The following is a 21,394-nucleotide window of genomic DNA, read 5'->3' on the forward strand; positions in this document are numbered from 1 at the left end:
TTTCTTTGTGTCTGTTTAATTGGTTTTCTTCCTGTTCTGTGATGGAGTTTCTAGATTCTTTAACCAGTCCATCTTCTCACTTATCGACTGAAATGTGGTGTGTTTTGCTCCTCCAACATCCTTCAATGAGTTATGGGGGAAAAGTGTTGATGCTTCTGTGCGTTCAGGTAATATTTTCTAAAAGTTGTCAAAGATGATGTGAAAAATATGTTCGAAGGTCATATCTGTTTGCACCCAAGCAACAGTGCTAAATATTCAACGAAAATTGCTTGTATTTTCTTAAGTAGGAGATGCAATAAGAGTTGTCATTTACATGTTAAAAAACAAGGTAATGAGATAAGGCCGAGATTGCAGGGAACAAAATTACAAATGAATAGGATGGCTAGAACAGAAAGAAAGGCATAGGATCTAAAGATGCCAAGATCTAGAATTATAGGTTACACATTTACATTGACAGGAAATTGAATATAATGCTTCAAAAGCATGACATTGCACCCAGATATTATAAATACCAGAAAAGATACAAAACGAAAATTTTCAAAATTTGCCGATCAGAGTCTTTGATATAAAGGAAATTCAACTACCAGAATTTTTAATATTTGATTAGTATTAGCATATCCATATAAACAAGAAATTAAATCAAAACAAAATTCAACTAACATCACACTCAATTTCGAATTCTATTATGAAAGACATAGATTACACCAACAAAATTCCATTACGAAAGATGTAGATTACAAAATTTAGGCTCTTACTGAAAGCCTAGCTCAAAACTCTTTCAATCTTAACTTATGAACGATGATACTCAATAATTTTGAATTCTTAATATACTCAATGGTGTTCTCAGTTCTCACACTCTAGTCTATATATATTATAGTATTTAAAAACTAAAATATAATATTTATTATTGCTATGCTCATGTTGAGTAACATCAGCAAAGCATTTTAGTCCATTTGGTGGTTCACTTCAAACACAATTTGGTTTACTTTAGTCTATTCGGTCCATTTTAGTCTCTTCTATCCAATTTTGTCCATTTGGTCTAATTCAATTCCTTTGGTCCAAGTTGGTCCGTTCAATTAATTTTGGTCCACTTTCCACCAATTCTTTTGTTAGTGTGGTGTTTGTGAGTTGGATGACTTGGATTTAACTTTTAACTTTTGAGAGCTTTTATTTCTATCTTGTGAAGTTGATAAAAATGACATGATTTTCTAAGCAGGGGCGGAATTGGACCTTTTTAACTTGGTCTCAAATACTATATTAGCATATGGATATGAATACAGTGGTGAAATATGATTTTTTGTTTTTAGGTGAGTATAAACTAAAAATAAATAAAGTTATTTTTTTTTCTTTGAATGTTAGATGTGATCCTATTTTGTTATAAATATAGTATATAATGATATAATGTTATTCTATTACACAACATAGCTTAAGATAATTTTGAGTGTGTGTGTTATTTTTTTTTCTTTGTGTTAGAACCCCTTTCCCTCTCCCTTGTGCGTGTGTGTGTTTGTTTCTAAAAAAAAAAAAAGAATGGATAATTGTCTCACATTGCTTAAGAAAGTGTGTTGTGTGTAATATAACTTGCCCTACCTTCCTCTAAAAATTACTATGACTTTTGAGTAGAGTTGTGGGGTGCTTTTATGTTAGAACCCATTTCCCTCTCTTTTGTGTGTGTATTTGTTTCTTAAAAAAAAAAAAAAAAAGATAATTTGGTGTTGACAATTATACTTTTTATTTTGAATTTTCTTATCATCAGCATCTTTTATTATATGAATTTACTATTCTCTAAAAAAGAAAAGGGTGAATATAATACTTCAAAAATATATTATTTGCACCCAAATAAATACCAGAAAAAAGATACTACAATGATATATATTACTTGCACAAGAAGATAAATGTTTTTATAGGATTTTCTTTAAAGAAGAAGAAATCATGAAAAGGAAAAATTAGTAAAAAGTGGTAGTCAACATCTGGTTGGGGAGGGTTGTCTAGAAGGAAACTTGCAACTTATTTATTACTCATACTTACCGTAGTTCTGAAAATTTGATATAATGTAAATCCTACAACAACAAAAACAAAAATTTTAGTCCCAAAATTTTGGAATCAGTTACCTGAAATTTGATATAATTGTAAACTCCACTACCAAAATTTCAATTTTTGATTAGTATAAGCCTATCCATATAAACAAGAAATTAAAACATACAACGTGATTTCAATACTGTTGAGTTAACTTCATGTGCACACCAACAGGATTCCATTATGAAAGATACTGATTAATGATTACAAATCTTAAACTCTCATTGAATTTTATAACCCATTATGCCTAACTCAAAGCTTTTTCAATCTTAACACACAAACATGAAACTCAATAATTCTGAATTCCCAATACATGCATCCAGCACCAACCACAAAAAAAAAAAAGAAAAAAAAAAAAGAAAAAAAAAAAAAATCCAAATACACTCATTGGTTTTCTTTTCTCACACTCTCATAATTAACAAACTCTCGAGCTTATGGTATTATCATACTTAAGATAATGAACAAACTCTTAACTCACTCAATGAGTCTTCGTTCAATTTTCAAACACAATCACTATGGCAACTTAGTTCCAAAGCCCTTATTTAGACCAAAGCCACTAAAAATCCCTCCACTAATTCCAACTACCTTGGATGGAAAAAAGGCAGCAGACTTGATTTGGTTTGGTCATCATCCCACTCCAAAGCATCCCACCATTGTGAATCTCCTATTATTTCTTTCATGGTACCTGCATTTTGGTTAGTAAGAGGTAGCCTTCTGAGATGTTTGCACCTAACCACTTCTACCTGCTCTAGACACGGCCATGTCTCTTCGTGTCTACAAAGAGTTATCAATTTGGGAAGGTGCTCCAATACCAATTTTCGCAGGTTTGGAACGACAGGATCTGAAGTCCTATTCTGCCCTGAATCACAATTAAAGAGCTCATCTATGTCATTACAACGTCTTATTTTGATTACTTCCAAGTTTGGTAGGGTCTGAATAAAGGCACCACAGGAGATAAGATATTTCATCTCAGAACAACCTCGCAATCCAATTGATTTTAGATTATGAAATCTTAGCCCAAGATGACCAGCCAGCTCTGAAATACTTTGTAGGCCAATCACAGCAAAGAGCTCAAGTACCTCTAAGTTTGGTAGTAGGTCACAGCGAACAGCACATCCTCCTCGCCCTATACTGATTGTACAGTTGCAAATTGTAAGTGACTTTAAATCAGAAAAGCTGGCAGCACTTTTAATAAAGTCTTCAAACATTTCAGTCAGCATCTGGCAACGATCTGAACGCAGAGAACTTGAATTACCCCAGTACCACCCAATTGATTCTTGTGAGAGATTAAGACCATTCATATCGCTAATTTTGTCACGTGTTCTTAGTAAGCCATTTGTTTGGGATTGGATAATCTGAAAATGAAATGTTCTTAATCTTTTTATCCACGAAGGATCTTCAGAACTGTCACATGGGATCCTATTCAATGTGAGGGATAAGTCAACTAATCGATTAAGGGATCTGAGCTCTTCAAAAGTTGCCTGTCCGTCTTCCTCTCCCTTCAAACGGAAACGAAATCCACTATGTGACATCTTTAGAATCTCTAAACAAGACAATCTGGATATAATTCCCGGTCGAATGGTTTTTAGCTCATGTATGTTGGATATGTTTAATTGCCTTAGCTGGCTCAAGCTTTCCATCTCTCTTGGCAATTCTGTGATACGAGTGTAACTAAGATCAAGGTTTTGAAGTTTACTAAGCATTCCCAGTGGGGGTAGTTCTTCAAGAAATCTGCAGCTGCCTAAAAAAAGAGCACGAAGGTCATTGAGTTGAAGCAGAGATTGAGGCAATGACCGGATGTCAGTTTCACTGAGATTTAATACCCTAAGTGCTTTAAATCCTTGTAGGAATGTCTCAGGAACTGTGTCAAGGGTACGATTGTTTTGTAGTAGAAGAGTTGAGGCCTCTGAACATTGTATCATGGAATCAGGTAGCCTTGTTATTTTGTTATTCATAAAAGAAACTCTTTTGAGAGAATCTGAATTTGAAAACTCTCCAACTGAAATCTCACTTAAGTCCATCCCTGAACGAACAAGGGATTTACCTGTATCCCCAAACGATGATGCTATCCATATAGCAACATCACGAACAACGTCATGCATCTTTACAGTGCCCTCATGGCCACCATCTTCCAACAAACAAGAGTCTTTGAGATTTTCAATTAAAGTTATTCCTCTATTGACTGAATCCTCATAATTCTGTCCTTCATCTATCAAACCTTCTGCCTTCCAGTAATTTACTAGTTCACTTATTTTAATGGAAAAGTCCTCAGGAAACAAAGAGCAATAAAGGAAACAAGATTTTATATTGTTACCTTCTAATGAGTCATAACTCCACTTCAAACGCTCAAACACCTTAGCTTCAATGTCTTCTGTAGGAGGCACTGATCTTCGCAACTCTGTTAAGGCATTTTTCCACAGCTCGACCTTTGTCTTTCTTCTCATGGCAGCTCCCATGGTGATGATGGCCAGTGGCAATCCACAACCTTCTCTTGCTATTGCTTCTGCAAATGGCCTAATTTGTTCAAAATGGTCGGCCTCTATCGCTGCCTTTTGACTAAACAATTGCCATGCTTCGTCATCATTCAAAACGTCGATTTTAATTTCAACATTAGTCGTCATATTCCTACATACTTCCATACGTCGAGATGTCAATATGACCTTATAACCCTTATGATCTTCAGGTTGAGGGACACCCAATTCGCCCAATTCAATTTCCTTCCAAACATCATCTAGAATGAGTAGAAAATTTTTCTCTCTCTCAAGCCTTTGATAAATTCAGCTAGCCGTTCCCTCCACGCTTTCTTCTATCTTAACCTCCAAATTCAATCTCTCAGCTATCCGTGTCTGGACATTTTTAATGACCAAATTCCTGGTAACGGTAACCCAAATGATGATGCCAAAAGGCTGCGTAGAAGCATTCTCAAGCTCATTGTTCAAGTTCTTCACTAGAGTAGTCTTGCCTACTCCTCCCATTCCCCAAATACCAATCCTCCGGACTTTGTCATCATGCAGTACCTTCAAAGTTTCGACTAAATTTTTGGATGCTGTTGTTTGACCCTGAATTGAAGGTCCAGGTTTATGCTCCACTGCTCTGGGAATTCTAGTAGAATACGCCACACCAGATTCAAAATTTCCAACTTCTAGAAGCCTTTTTATCTCTTCCAGTATTCCTTCAACTTCGTTGCTTTCTCTGTACCGCTTACTGCAATTTAAGAAACATGCAGAAGGCTTCTTTCCCTGAATTGGATTGACTCTAAGCTGAAGTTTTTCAACATCCTCAAGCCAAGTTACAACTTGAGCTCTGATTTCCTTTCCTTCCTTCTCAGCTGCTTCCTTTTCATGGTTGACTTCCTCTCTATGAACCACAAGGCTTTCCATCTCCTTCTCAACGGCAGCAATATTTGATTGCAGATTGAGAGTGGTCTTGGTCTTAGAACCGACACAGCTACAGAGAAGATTGGCAGGTTTTATCACTAGTGCTCCAAAAACCGCACCCACCACTGCACCCACCACTTCCATGCCGGAAAAGTTTCTACTTGAGATGCTGGAAGCTTAAAATAATTCACTGGCAAAGAGCTGCACGAGAATACAAATTTTCACTACCTTGCAGCAGGCAAAAGGATGTAATAAATTCAATTGAAACAAAGCCAAGAAAGGACGAGATAAAAGCGTGTAGGAGGTACACTAAAATTAAATTTAAGAAATTCATTCATACCCTCTATATTTTGGGATGGTGTCACAAACTTAAGGTGGTAGAAAATCACACTGATCGCCTCCCCCCCCTCTTTGATGCATACGTCCCTTTGGCTTAAGGGGGTGTGCGCGGTTCAGTCGGCTCGGTTTTTTTCCAAATTTGTTACCGAACTGATAGGTATCGGTTTTATAATAATTAAAACCGATGCATACCGATTAGGGTCGGTTTTCCAACCTATAGTGGTGCGGTTTGATCGGCTCGGTTTGGTCGGTTTGGAGTATTAATTTAAAGTTTTATATATAAATCACAACCTTAATCAAACAGCCAACCAGGGGCGGAGCCACGTTGCCCCTTGGGGGGGCTGTGGCCCCTGCAAAAAAAAAAAAAAAGTCCAGCAGGTTATATTGAAATTTTAATTGGGCCCCCCCAATTATTTACATCCGGCCCCCCCTCCCTTTTCTGTTCATTTCACTCCCAGACCCAAGCAGCTTTAGTTTCAATTGTAGGCTACTTTTATCTTCTAATAAAACAAAACATGGCCCCCTTATATTTAAATACCCAAAGGCACTACTCAACAAATTAACATTTTATCACCCATTCTCAATCTCAAAATTAGAACCCTTTCTTTTGCTATTTTTTTAAAGAGTTGCTACATCTACAAAATTTTTACAGTATTTTTACAAATCATAAGTGGTTAGTTATTATTGGTTCAAATTTGAATCTAACACTAAGATTACTTTTTTGCTCCAACAATAACAATCAATAACAACCTGCCACTTAGAATTTGTTGTAAAAATGTTATAAAAATATTGTAGACATATCATTTCTCTTCTTTTTATTCTCTTCTTGTCTTCTGTGTACACGCCACCGCCCACTCCACTAATACCAGCAGCCCCCAAACAAAACAAAACCTCAGCTTAGCCCTCCTTTCAAACTCAGTCCTCACGATCCAAAAAAAAAAAAAACTTGACCATTATTTTCTTTCTTCTTGCTTTCTTAAAATAAATCATTCAGAGGATAAGTTTTCAGTTTTCTTTTCTTTCTTCAGCACACCTTCATCTCTTTTTTTAGTGTTTTTTTTTTTCTTCTTCTCAACTATATACGCTTACTTAAATATTTACATGCACTTTAATTTTTCATAGATTTTTAGAGAAATATATGATTGAAGGCATGGGGAGGTATGAATAACATCCATATAATTAATAATAGGAATGATGATAGGTTGACTATTTAAATTACAGTGGAAATTTTTTTTTTCTTAAGTACGAATAACATCCATATAATTAAGTAAAAATTTCTAATTAAGAGTTTATTTTTTAAGTTCTTTTCAGGTTAATTTTTGAGTTATATTCTTAAAACTTAAAGAATTATGAGCAAACAAAAAACAATTGATGCATTCTTTAAGAAAAAAGATGTTAGCAATTTAGAATTTAGGACACCTATGGTTGTAGAAACAAATGTGGTTATAGATATAAATGTTGATACTTCAATGCCTAATAAACACCCTTCCAAATATTCAAGAATTCAATCTGAAGAGATAAATTGTGATCCAGGATCACGTAAACAAATATGTGAATTTCCTATTAATAAATAAGATGAATCTGACGAGTTTATCTCAAAGGAGGTCCATATCAACCTAAAAATATAGACTGTCCATACAACAATGATAATTATCGTTGTCAAAAATCGGCCCCCCCCATATAAAAAATCCTGGCTACGCCCCTGCAGCCAACCTTAATCAAACTCAAACACGAAGACATTCATGCTTTCCCAAACAGCCAAACTTAATCAAACCAACTTAATCATTCATGCTTCCCCAAACAAAAAACAAATGAAAAGGAAAACAAAACTGAAACACTCTCAATCACTCGCAATCACAAAGACAAATACAGACACAAACACAAGCTCTCACCAATAAATCAAAATCATAAACTTCACTTCTCTCACAAGCCTAAAACCCATTGTACCGTATCATTCATGCTTAAGATTTTCCATGCTTAAGAATCATTCATGCAGAGGCTTACCGTTGGTTTGCCGTGACTGGTGAGCGACGGCGAGAGCTCAGGCAAGCGTCGCTGCGTCAGCGTCAGGCGAGAGGCGAGAGCAAGAGAGAGAGTTAAAGGATAAAGGCATTGAGCAGACAAAAGAATGAATTTATATGGCCGAGAATCTGAAAACCTAAAGCAAAATGCACCGTTTGCTTTTCTTTTTTTTTTTAATAACAGCCATACGACGTCGTCTTATTAAAAAAAATTACAATCAGAACCTGTGAAACGACGCCGTATCCAAACTGGGGGAGAAAAACGAATAGTCTGGGCCTGGTATCGGTTCGGTTCGGTTCGGTGTAGATCGGGTGTGGTATCATTTGATCCGGGGACTGCACCGCACCGGCATCAGAACGGGCTTCGCCCTCCGAACGCCGGCCTCGGCTCAATCGGTCGGCGCTGGTGTCGGGACGGTGTCGTCAGCGCCGGTCGGTATGGTCGGCTCCAGTAACGATTTGCTCACCCCTCCCATAGCTTATAGCTCCATTAATTTCCTCCAGTCCCTTACTCTTTGAAATTAAATTTTGATTGGTACGTAGTAAAAGTTGTGGTTGAAAATAAGTATTGTTTTGATATACCCTATATGGTTTGATGCTTAGCATGGAAAACAAGACTCACTAATTTGAAGTACAGATAGTTCAGAGGACCACGTCAAGCATATGAAATATATTTCTTGATCACCAAAAGCCCATAATTAGATCTTAAGAAATTCAGAGATATGAACACTCCTGATGTTGTGATGGGTGGAAATTTAGAAACTAGTGTGATGCAGAATTGTGTGGATACCATGTTAAATGAAACTTAACTTTTCTCAAATTAAAAACCTATGACAAGTCAAGCCACAAGAAATTTGGGAAGTAGAAAAGTAAACCATCAGGCTAGTGACAATTGCATGAAATCTGGTATCCTAAAGGAATCTCCATGAGAATCAAGACTCACTCATTTGGCAATGATACATGCTACTTTTTGGGCAATTTCCTGTTTCCAAATTATCAAATTTTCTATTTTTGATAATTTTTATGTTATAATTTCCAAATTAGAAGTTAGAATAAGATTTTATTAGTTTTGGGACATTTTCTAGAGTCTGTAGTATTTAATTATGTAATTTTCTCAATTAGTATTGTTTAGAAAATTTTTTCTTCTATTTTTAGCCTTATTTCATGCCTAACATTAGACATGCAAACAGTCCAGTAAGGTCATTCGGGTTGCGGGTCAAGTGGACCTAGTTAAAAAACGAGTCATTTTAAACTAGTTGAAAACGAGTTTGGCCAATTAGGTTACAGGTGGGTTGGGCGGGTTTAGGTTGACCCATATTTTCCCATTAAAAAAATGCCAAATATTTAGAGAGAATGAATCAAACCAATTGAGAAAAAGAATTGCACATAATGCCCTTTGTTTTTGTTTTTTTTTGTTTTTTCGTTTCGTTAAGTGGGCACCTACTATTATTAGATTATTTGTGTTACTACTATAAACGCGAAGGGAAAGAAACAAACAAACCAAAAAATATAAAACTTTCCATATTCTTCTAATTCTGATAGTTTTGTGCATGAGTAAAATGCTTTTTACTCATAATAACAACATCTTCCATGTTAATAACTCAAAGGTTGAATGCTTATAATTACAAATTTACAACTTAAGAAAGAGATAAATTTTAAAGAGCACAAAAAGTATATATTTTAAGTTTACACACTTCAGATTCAAAGTTTATACCTGGTAGGGGCTCTGTTATTGATCTGGTTTGTCAAATTCAAGATAATTCACAGCTGCTGGAAGTATTTGCTATAACGACTTGGTTTATCTAGACCTGTTGGAACAAGTCTCGCTTGAACGATAATCCCATTCCTCTTGACAGAATTGCTGACTCAGCTTCAGCATATCTACACTGATTGCATCTCAGCTAGTAAAGGCAAGAAAAAATGGTCTCCTTCTCCCTTAGATTCTTTCAAAACAAAGTTCGATGGTGCAGTTTTTGAAAATTCAAATGAAGCCGGGATAGGTGGGGTGATTCGAAAATCCAATGGTGAGATTAATGCAGCTTTGTCAGAAAAAATTCCTTTGCCCCCCTCTGTGGTTATATTGGAATCGCTAGCTGCTAGGAGAGCCGTCTTATTTGCTCTTGAAGTTGGAATTACTCAATCATCCTTTGAAGGTGATTCGGAGATCATTATGACTTCTTTGAAACTTGGGGACAATCTTTCTTCTTCTTTTGGTAATTTAATTAGTGATACACTTATTTTAGCTAGTTCTCTTTTGAATTTTTCTTTCTCTCATACCGTTAGGCTTGGCAATGTTGTTGCACATGCCTTAGCCAGAAGAGCTTTTTTATATTTTTCGTTGACTGTTTGGATGGAGTCTGTTCCTTTAGATATTTTTTTGCTTATTGCTGCTGATTTACAAGCACCTTAATAATATTCTTCGAAGTATTTTTCCTCAAAAAAAAAAAAAAAAGATCCAAAGTTCACTAATGATATGAACTTTTGGACCTTTTCTTTTACTTTAGTTTTGTTTTGTGCTAGTTAGACTTAGTGTTAGTAACATTGTCCTAGTACTTAACTCAATTACTTAGTATTTAACTTAGTGTTAGACATTTAGTGTAGATGTGTGGTTGTAAATAATTTTGTCTTTTGTACTTTTTTTCCTCTAGTATTTAGTATTTAATTTAATGTTAGACATTTAGTAATGTAAACATGTAGTTGTAAATGCTTTTGCCTTTTGTCTTTTTTTTCCTCTACTACTTAGTATTTAACGTAGTGTTAGATGTTTAGTAGTGTAAATGTATAGTTGTAGATGCTTTTGCCTTTTATATTTTTTTTTTCTTTTTAATTAACTTTTTTTTAATAAATGGGGGCATGGCCACTGCTACTAGTGGCTACTACATGGCTAAGTAGTGTCAGTGATATGCTTTGTGCCTTTATATTTATGCACCTAGCACCTTGGCATGTAGTCTAAATATTTTTGAGGAAAAATAATTTTTTTATAAAATAGACGGGTCGGGTTGGGTTGGCCCGCAAAAAAATGGATGGGTCACAAGTTGGGCCTTTTTTATTCGGGCCAAAAAATTCAAGTTTGGGCCAGGTCGAAATGGGTGGATTTGGGTCAGGTCATCAAATTTTGGCCCGCTTCGCCATGTCTACTTAACATGAATGAAGGGTTTTCTAGGATTCCCTAGCTAGTAGTTGTGAACGACTCTCTTTGTTATTAATTTATATTATATGTGTGTGTGAGCTTGATATTGATTGTGTATGTTATTATTTTTTTTTTATTATAATGTTATTTGTGTGAATTGTGATGTGGTTGAATGTGTGAACGCATAGCATAAATATAATAAAATTTTATATAATTTAATAATTAGGAAATACAGATGGTTTGTTCCACGTGTGTGTATTGTCATTTTATAATAACTTTTTGTTATAAAGTAGTGATTCAATATAAAAAGAAATAGTTAAATTAGTGATAAACATTTGATTGGCTAAGTAGACACTTAGTATATTATTTATGTATGGATGTGTGTAGTTGTGTGAGTCAATTTAATACAATGCAAATGGGTTTTTTTTTTGTCATTTAGTTTAAAATATTTTTATAGAAATAATGATAAATAGATAATGACAATTGGATAAAAACAAAAATGTTATACAAAATTAATAAAATAAAATGGTCATACCTACCCACATTGACAATAAATAATGACAATTGCTAATAAATTATCTTGTAATGATTTCAAAATATAAAAACTCAAAGAAGGATGTGGGGCCCAACAATTCGTGGACCAGGCCCATTTATCCTTAGAGCGTCCGAAGGCCCAATCCGAGGAGAGCTGTGGCCCAAGCTCTACAACGCAAAGCACAAAACAATTTTTGGGAAGCAGCCGAGGACAGTTTAGTCCTCGGCAGATCCATAATCCCACCAGAATAAAGGGGCAAAACTGGAATAGGGACGAATTAGTAAGGAAATCCAGAATATCTTGGGGAAGTTATCCATACTACCCTTCTAGATAAGGCCCGACGCCTGACAGAGCCGTACTCTGCAGCTTTATCAAACCATCCCCAACAATTCCGGGATTGGACTGATGGGACAAATGTCAATGTTCGTAAAGATTGACCCTACACGTGGACGAAGGGCAATGAATGCAAGCTAGTATAAAATAAGGAAGTAAGTAGATCTGAAGGAGGCCCTTTTTTCCACCTCCGAAAAAAGAGAGATTACATGGGAAAACATCTCAGGAACACCGGACTTCATGGAAGAAAGTCCGTCGTTGGGCAACCGAGAGAAGACCTCAACAGGTCCTCGGATCAACTCCGAGGAGCTCCATCCCACGGGGTACGACGCCTTAGGGCTTAAATGTTCATACTCAACTCCCTTTTTCTACGTAGATTCCTCTAAAGCCATGACCGGACAACGCCACTCGACCAACGGCTAGCTTTTCAAGCCCACTCTCTACAAATCATATTGTGAGGGATCTTTCGTACGCGAGCCCAACATCCTTATTGGGCCGCCTGAGAATTGTGTCCTTACAAAGGAAATTGTAAAACTTTATGTATTTGTGTGTTTTTTTGTGTGTTGATATATTTGAGTTCTCTTTTTATTAAATTTTGTTTAATTTAATTTTCTTAATGATCCCTTGAAAAAATTCTTGAAGCTGCCACTAGCTAGAATTTCTTTGCTACATATATGAGGTCATATCCCCATGCGTATTCATATTATTGCAAAATAAAATTTAAAGAGACTTTCTTCTTTTCCTTTTTTATGGATTCCAAAGTGTCCTTGTCAATAAAACAAACTAATCGCTAATCTGTGTGTTGCACGAGATAGTTAAATAAAAGGATAATTAACCAACCTCACGTTAAAAAAAAAAAAAAAAAAAAAAAAAAGCTAAAAGAATTAGTGAGAGACTGATTTGCTCACCAAAAATAAATAAAATAAAAAAGATTGAGAAAGAAAAAAAAAAGTGTAATATTATGTTAAAAGTTAAAAGAAAAAGCTAAAATAATAAGTGATAGACTGATTTGCCCACAAAAAGAAAGAAAAAAGAAAAAAGAAAAAAAAAAGGTGTAATGTTGGAAACTAAAGCAACGTTAAAGACAACGGAAAAACTATTTGCAAAGAGAATTGCAACCTTTGTATGTTTATTTGGCTCAAAGCCAAAATTCAAATTTAAATTTGCAACCAAAAAAAAAAAAAAAAAAAAACATACAACAACCTCACTATGCAAATCCACTTTTCGCTATAATTTATTTTGCAAATTAGACACTATCAAGAATTTAAATATACACTACTGCGACATTCTCTGTTTATTGAAACAAACTTGATGTAAAGCCAAACATTAGGCTTTCTAGGGTTTCAACATATACATTTTTAGCATTTTGAAAAGAAGATTGAGCAATAGCTTTTGAAACTTGAACATTTTTCAAATTATTAAGTAATTGTTTGTATTTATCTCAAAAGTCATACCCTTATATAAATACATTAACTATTTTATGTTATAGCCTATTATATTATACTAGACTCATCACACATGCTTTGCGCGTTCAATAATGCTATTTTTTATTTTTTTTGTTTGTTTAGTGTTATAATGTTTAAAAGTGATATATAAATAACCATGTGTATATATATATATATATATATATATATATATTTTAAAGAAAGAGGTAAGGTAATGTGGAATAATGTTTAAAAATGAAATAGATATAGTATCCTAAGTTTAGGCCAAATGAAGAAGATAAAGGAAAAAACTTTAAACTTAGGAATACTTAAATTACTCTTTTAACTAGTGTTTTTTTTTTTTTTTTTTTTTTTTTTTTTTTTTTAATTTAAAATTATTTAACTAAAAAATAGAGGTATTTTAGAAAATTTAAGAATTTGTGTGAGGGTATTTTAATTTGTAAAATATTAAAAATAAAACAAAAAAAATCTTATTATTAATAACATTATTTCTCTTGACAACACGGTAAAACTTTAAACTTGACAACCACGAGTTTTGTTTTTATTTTTTTAATGAAATCAATAGAAAGCCACAAGTTTAGAAGTCAAGGAACTTAAATTGTTAAAGTAGAGCAGTAAGTTTATATAGCACACGGTTTCTCAAAAGAAAGACAAAAAAGTAGTAAACCTCTTAACAGTAACTAAACAAAGCGCGAGAAAGATATATACCAGTGGTGCTGGCTTGGACTGGAGTTGGAGTTGAGAGGATGACCACAAACATGTGGTTAGCAACTGGAGGTGCGAGTGCACAGCACACACACAGTAATGTAGTTTAATTTAATTTAATTTATTTATTTTTTTTAATAATGATCTAGGATGATTTAGAATGTATTATCTAGGGTTTTTTTTGTGTTAGTATTTAGATTTATAGGGCCACAGATTGAAGGATTTACCATCTGATGGTCCCCCCTTGGCTTTGCCAGTGAGTGTGGCTATGTCATGGATGGGAAAGAGAGAAGAAAATTGGAGAGAGAGTTTTTGCTTGAGGTCTGCCAAATATATTGGGATTTTTCTAAAACTATCGGGTTGAAGTTAAACAATTAAATTTTCCTTAAAAAAAAAAAAAAAAGAATTATGTTGAGAATTGTGGAAGCAGCAAAGCTTACGTGGCAAGCTCTAAGAAAGTTAACAAAAAGTCAAAAACTTTGGTTTTATAGTATATATAGATTATTTGACACAATTGTGCAAGAAAAACTAGAATAATTCAACAATAAAATTAAACAATAGGAAAATAAATGATAGAACAAGGAGTTAGCATTTAGGCTTGATTGGAGTTTACACCAAGTAAAAAAATAAAAAATAAAAGTAAAAATCACTAAGAGTTAGCACCTATGATGGACAAGACTTAACACTAGACCACAGAGACAATTTCAATTGGAATGTATTCAGCAAAATAATCTCCCTTTGATAGGAGTACAATACTTTGCTCACACTGGAATACTAAATTCTGATTTTAGTTGGCGTGGGAAATCCTAATAGCTTTGTTACAAAAATAAACTAGAATTGACATAACTTGGCCAGTGCCAACTTCAAGAGCCATTGTAAAAAATTACAATCCATATATTTAAACCTGCTCAGCTATAACTACATCAGAGAAAACTTGATGGGCAGAGCCTAAAACAAACAAATCAGCCAGCTTGTTTGATAAAGACCAGGTTGCTAAGCAGTGGGCTGCACCATTTGCTTATCTTGGAACCCAGTTAAATTGTGTATTTTGTCAAAGATGCACCAGCCTAATTGTATCAGCAATTAGAACTGCAATTCTCTATGGATCCTCTCTGCTTTGCTTCTGAATGACCTCTACAAAACTTTGGCATCACTTTCCACAAACTTTAGTATCGCTTCCCACTTAGGCGCCTAACTTCAAGGCTTGTTGAGTTGCCCAATAGATGGCTTCAGCTTCAGCTTGAAGTGGGATAATGGTTTCCACCCTTTTGGACATAGGAAACACCAATGTCACTCTCCAATCTCTCGCTACAATAGCCACATAAGGCCTGTTTTGACTGACTGCAGCATTACAATTTATTTTGATGACTCCTTGCTCTGGCCTGATCCATCTTTCAGTTCTCACTGTGTGCTCCATGGTAATGACTAGATTTCTAGAGGCCAAGTGCTCCTCAAACCTGCACAAAAGTTGAGTTTGTATTTTCTTCATATCAATCTTTGCTCCTTCAAAGATTACAGCATTTCTGGATCTCCAAATTTGGTCTGTGGCCAAGGCCCCAAAGACTTGTACAGCGGGGATAACAACCAACTCAGGGGGTGGGGTCATTATTAAGTCCACTAGATGAGCAGTGGAGCTTAAATTCCACTGATCTGGTCTTATGCTCCAGTTGTTACTAAACCAGATGGCTTTTGCAAATTGGCATTGGGCAAATAAGTGCAATGGAGTTTCATTTGTAACTCCACTGATCTGTTCCAGTACAGTGCTTCGACTGAATGTTTACCATTTGGAGTGTTGGCCCAACACCAAGTTTCAAGTAGCTCTCTTGGTCTTACTGGAGGCCTTTGGATGGCCTTAGCTGATAGCTCATCAAATAAAGAATTTAGCTTCTCTTCATCCCAACCAAGTTTATCTTGCCTAAGTAATTGAGATACTCCTAGACAAGAGTTTCTGTTATCATGTGACTTAGACACCGGTTTAAAATTTGGTAGATCCAGGACCCACGGATCCTCCCATATTAGGGTATTCTCCCAATAATGTATCATCTTGCAAGCTCCAGCTATGAGCGTAGCTTTAGCAGTCCCTAAGCTCTTCCATGACCAAGACGCATTTTTCACTGGTTCGGCCCAAAGCCAATTTCTTCTTACTCTGTATTTTGCTTTTAGAACTTGAGTTCACTGGTTATCCTTGTTAATAAAAATTCACCAGGCCAGCTTAGATAACAATGCCATATTAAAATAAAGAAAATACCTGAAACCCAGGCATAGGATCTAAATACGCCTAGCTCTAGAACTAGTGAATTACAGTTGTTTGCACTTCGGGATTTTGTCACTTATCCCACTAGGATTTGTCTGAAACCTCTATCTTATCTTATTCTGCAAAGGTCTTCTGTCATAGTCAAGTTTCCAGAGAAACAGTGGACTTCAGCTATGAGTGCAACAATTTTCTTTTTAAATATAAACCGCATTTTAATCATAATCATATCTAGAGTCTTTCTCTAGGAAAGTTGTCTAGGCTTGTAACTTGGTACTGCTTATTTGCATAAACAACTTGATAATATGGTCATGAATCACTTGTACTAGGCACATGAAAGAATCGGTTAAAAAGCTCTTCTACTTATAGCAGTGTCCCATTTTTGCTGAAGATCACCTAATTCCATGCAATTAGGACCTCTTCTATATTGTTTCAAGATGTAATTTATATTTAGACAACGAGTTGGAAAGCATAGGCTATTTACACGAACAGGAGGATTATTATAGGACTTCAAAAATAGGACCTCTGCACGCAGATAAATACTAGAAAAGAAGCAGCAAATGAAAATTTTAAGAAATAATATACATAAATTGCCTATCTGAATCTTTTTATCTGCAGATAATTTTTAACATTGGCAAGGAGATAAATTATCTGCATGGATCATCTTTGAATAACGAAGAAGAAACCACGAAGAGGATAAAAGCTAAAAGTGTGGTGCTCAAAGGATGGTGCTTTTAACTAGCTGTCTAGAATGAAACGTACAATTTATTTGTAATTTTCCTTCGTTCTGAAAATTTGATACATATTATGGAATGTAAATTGTACTAATTTTCTTATTATGTAAGCATATCAATTCAAACAAGAAATTAAAGTATACATCGAGGTTCTAACATTATCCATTACCAACCAAAATCCACAATCAACTATATATATCACAAATTTTAACACTTTAACAACTCTAAAACTCATTACACCCAGCTCAAAAGTCACTCAAGAATTCCAAATTTTCAATACAACCATTGATATTTTCACACTCAATAATGAACAAATTCTCAAGCTTATTAGTATTCTCACACTAAGATAATGAACAGACTGTCAACTCACTCATTAGGGATTTATTACATATCGGGGGGTGGTGGTGATATATCCCTGTGATACACTGAATTTTCTCCACTTCTTGGGTCATCTTTCAATTTACAAACACAATTAGAAGGTCCACTTTGAGCTAAAGCTTTTATTTAGACCAAAGCCACCAAGTTCCTAGCACTAACGCATAGCTGGATGGAAATAAGGCAGCAGACTTGTTTTGGTTTCGTCATCATCCCACAGCAATGCATCCCACCATTCTGATTCTCCTTTTATTTCTTTTATGGTACCTGTATTTTGGATAGTAAAAGGCAGCCTTCTTAGACTGCCAAGAATTCTTAAACTGAAAAGGTCCTCCAATTGCAATGTCCGTAGTTTCGGAACCACAGGATCTGGAGCCATATTCTGTCCTGAATCATAATTAAAGAGCTCCTTTAAGGCCCAACAGAAGCTTACCTTGATTACTTCTAGGTTTGGCAGGGTCTGAATGATGTGACCACAGGAGAGAAGATATTTCATCTCAGAAGAGCCCCTCACTTCAATTGATTTTAGTTTAAGAAATCTTAGCCCAAGCTGTCCAAATAGTTCTGAAATGCTTTTTATTCTATTCAAATGGCCAAGAGTAAGTTCCTCCAAATTTGGTAGTAGGTCACAGCAGGCAGCCAATCCTCTAACTGGACATGACTTCGTTATTGTGCATCTTTCAATCGTGAGTGATTTTAAACCAATAAAGCCAACATCAGTATTAATGACCAAGTTGTCAAGCATTAGATTTAGGTTTGAACAATTTTTTAAGACTAGAGAATTTGATATATCCCATAATTGCAGAATTGAGTCTTGTGTGAAATCAATTTTACTTACAGCCACACTTTTGTCATGGGTAGTTAGGAAGGTATATGCTGTTGGGCCAATTAAAATTTGAAATCTTCTTAATCTATTTATCCAGGAAAGATCATCAGAGCTGAGCAATGGGATACTCTTCAATTTGATGGATAAAACAAGTAATCCATCAAGCTGTATGAGCTCTTCAAAAGTTGTCTCTCCTTCTTCCTCTCCCTTCACAAGGAACTGGTAGGAGCTGTTTGTCACATCTAGAACCTCTAAACAAGACAACCTAAATATAATTCCAGTAGGAATGGCTTTTAGCTTTCTTGTGTAGGATAAGTCTAGTTGCCTTAAATTGCTCAATAATTCTATCTCTCCTGCCAATTTTCTAATACTAGTGCCACAAAGATCAAGAATTTGAAGTTTACTGAGAGATCCCAGTAGGGGTACTACTTCAATATATTTGCAATGCCTTAAAAAAAGAGCACAGAGGTTACCAAGTAGAAGTATAGAGCAAGGCAATGACCGAATGTTCGTTCGACTGAGATTCAAGACCTTGAGTGTTTCAAATCCTAGTAGGAATCTTCCAGGAATTTCTTCAAAGGGGCAGCTGCCTTGTAGTAGCAGTGTTGAGACCTCTGGACATTGTATCAAGCAATTAGGTAGACTTCTTATATGGCTATTCATGAAAGAAACTCTTTTGAGAGAATTTGAAAACTCCCCAACTGAAATCTCACTCAAGCAAAACTTTGAGCGAACAAGGGATTTACATCCATCCTCAGATGATGATGTGATCCATATAGCAACATCACGAACAACATCATGCATCTTCACGGTGCCCTTTTTGGAACCATCTTCCAACAAACAAGAGTCCTTTAGATTTTCAATTAAAGCTATTCCTCTATTGACTGAATCCACATAGTTCTGCTGTTCATCTATCAAACCTTCTGCTCGCCAATGCAGTACTAGTTCACTGACTTCGATTGAGAAGTCCTCAGGAAACAAAGAGCAGTATAGGAAACAAGATTTTGTGTTGTTACCTTGTAATGAGTCGTAACTCCACTTCAAAGGCTTATAGACTTCATCCTCAATGCCTTCTACAGAAGGCACTGACCTTTGCAACTCTTTTAAGGCATCTTCCCATAGCTCAACCTTTGTCTTTCTTCTCATAGCAGCTCCCACTATGATGATGGCCAGAGGTAATCCGCAACATTCTCTTGCAATTGCTTCTGCAAATGGTTTAATTCCTTCCAAATGAGCCACATCTCCTGCCTTTTGACTGAACAATTGCCAAGCTTCTTCATCATTTAAAACATCAACTTTAACTTCCACATCAGTCATCATTTTCCTACAAACTTCCATAAACCGAGTTGTCAATATGATTTTAGAACCTTTATGAACATCAGGCTGTGGAACACCCAAACTGTCCAAATCAAGTTTCTGCCAAACATCATCTAGAATGAGTAGATATTTTTCCTCATTCATAAGTCTATGATGAAGTCTAATGGCCATTCTCTCCACGCTTTCTTCCATTTTCGTCTCCAAATTCAATCTCAGAGCTATTTGTGTTTGTACCTGTTTCATGTCCAAATTCTTGGAAACGGTAACCCAAATGATGACGCCAAAAATGTTCCTTGAAGTACTCTTGAGCTCATTGTTGAGAGTTCTTACCATAGTAGTCTTGCCTACTCCTCCCAGGCCCCAAATACCAATCCTCTGAAATCTATCATCAGACAATAGCTTCATAGTTTTTTCTAAAGCTTTTGATGCTGTTGTTTGACCCTGAATTGAAGGTCCAGGAATATGCTCCACCGCTCTGGGAACTCTAGTAGGATCAACCAGACCCTGTGGAAACTTTCCATCTTTTAGAAGCCTTTTGATGTTTTTTAGTATTTCCTCAACTTCCCTGCCACCTTTGTACCTCTTACTGAAATTTAAGAAACACGTAGAAGGCTTATTTTCATGAATCCGATTGACTCTAGGCTGAAGCTCTTTGACATCCTCAAGCCAAGTTATGATTGGAGCTCTGATTTGGCTCCCTTCTTTCTTAGCTGCCTCTGTTTCATGTATGATTTCCTTTCTACGATCAGTAAGGCTTTTCATCTCCTTCTCAACATCGTCAAGATTTGATTGGACATTGATAGTTGTATTGATCTTTGAACAGACACAGTTACAAAGAAGCTTGGCAGGTGTTACCACTAGTGCACCAACAGCCGCAGCCAACACTTCCATCCCAGGATTTTGCTATGTGAGATACTGGAAGCTTAAAATAATTGACAGCCAAAGAGCTACACAACACAAGAATACAAGTTTTCACTGCCTTGCAGCAGGCAAACGGATCTAACAAATTATTAAACCTTAATTATTGTCGCACACAAGTAGTTATACATAACTGTACAACACAGCCTGTGAAATTGTATTTTCAAAATATGATTTTAGTTATAATTGTGAAATAGTAAAATCGTGTTTTCAAAACATAATTTCACAATTTTAATTGAAACCGTGCTTTCAAAATAGAACACACTGTGTGTGATAAACATTTTCATTATTAATTTCTAATGAAATGAACACAATAAAGGACAAGACAAAGTGTATAAGAACTAAAGTAGAATTCAATTTAAGAAATTAATTCATACCTTTAAGAAATTAATTCATACCCTGGTAGAATGCATTTGTGATTGTGTCAAACTTAAGCTAGTAGAAAACCACACTTACTGCTCTTCTCTGATGCGTACATTTCTTCGATCTGATGCTTCGATGAACCTACAATAGAAACCACCACTTTTATGGTAGAATATGTGCTAAATGAGAAGCAAGAAAGAATTCACAACCTCTCCAGCAAAGCAAAATGATCTAAGGAAACAAAGCTAAGAAAACCATTTTGGAGACTTTCATTGAATGTGTCTTTTCAGTTATGGGATAATGGGAATTAGCTAGCATATTCACTGGCTCAATTATTGATTGCTTTAGCAGTGGAGTAAAACTATGAAAATTGCATGGAAATTTTCAAGCAAATTCCCAATCCAAGGTGGTCTGGGCGGCCATATTTGGGTCTGTTGATGTGGGCCGTGTGGCTTGTATTGCCATGCCTGAGTCAACACAAGTTGACTGAATTCTTGTTATATTAGGAAACCCCACTAGCCAACTTTAATATCAATATATATATATATATATTTATATTTACAGGCTCAATTATTGATTTCTTTAGCAATGGAGAAAACTATGAAAATTACTTGGAAATTTTCAAGCAAATGCCCTATCCAAGGTGCTC

The 21,394-nt window shown here is 35.4% G+C and overlaps 2 protein-coding genes and 1 pseudogene across 3 annotated transcripts; 1 reads left to right on the forward strand and 2 right to left on the reverse strand.

Annotated features, from left to right (window-relative positions):
- Positions 1 to 2,347: 2,347 nt before the first annotated feature.
- On the reverse strand, positions 2,348 to 7,920 carry LOC115957749 (annotated as a pseudogene). The gene is made up of 2 exons (XR_004084397.1): positions 7,797 to 7,920; positions 2,348 to 5,654 (listed from the first exon to the last, which is right to left on the reverse strand). The product of XR_004084397.1 is annotated as a disease resistance protein At4g27190-like (transcript).
- Positions 7,214 to 10,223, forward strand: LOC115956420. The gene is made up of 2 exons (XM_031074808.1): positions 7,214 to 7,331; positions 9,670 to 10,223. The coding sequence occupies exons 1-2, from the start codon at positions 7,214 to 7,216 to the stop codon at positions 10,221 to 10,223; spliced, it is 672 nt and encodes a 223-aa protein (XP_030930668.1).
- A 6,959-nt stretch (positions 10,224 to 17,182) lies between these two features.
- LOC115958342 (disease resistance protein At4g27190-like) lies at positions 17,183 to 20,951 on the reverse strand. The gene is made up of 2 exons (XM_031076746.1): positions 20,760 to 20,951; positions 17,183 to 20,411 (listed from the first exon to the last, which is right to left on the reverse strand). The coding sequence occupies exon 2, from the start codon at positions 20,353 to 20,355 to the stop codon at positions 17,479 to 17,481; it is 2,877 nt and encodes a 958-aa protein (XP_030932606.1). The 5' UTR covers positions 20,356 to 20,411; positions 20,760 to 20,951; the 3' UTR covers positions 17,183 to 17,478.
- Between the last annotated feature and the right edge of the window lie 443 nt (positions 20,952 to 21,394).

The sequence above is a fragment of the Quercus lobata genome, chromosome 8 (genome assembly GCF_001633185.2).
Source record: "Quercus lobata isolate SW786 chromosome 8, ValleyOak3.0 Primary Assembly, whole genome shotgun sequence".
NCBI classification, from domain to species: Eukaryota; Viridiplantae; Streptophyta; class Magnoliopsida; order Fagales; family Fagaceae; genus Quercus; species Quercus lobata.

Coding starts and splice junctions, on each gene's coding strand:
- LOC115956420 (XM_031074808.1), top strand. CDS start 7,214: ATGGTTGTAGAAACAAATGTGGTTATAGATATAAATGTTGATACTTCA. Junction 7,332..9,669: donor AAATTGTGATCCAGGATCAC/GTAAACAAATAT, acceptor TCCTCTTGACAG/AATTGCTGACTCAGCTTCAG.
- LOC115958342 (XM_031076746.1), bottom strand. CDS start 20,355: ATGGAAGTGTTGGCTGCGGCTGTTGGTGCACTAGTGGTAACACCTGCC.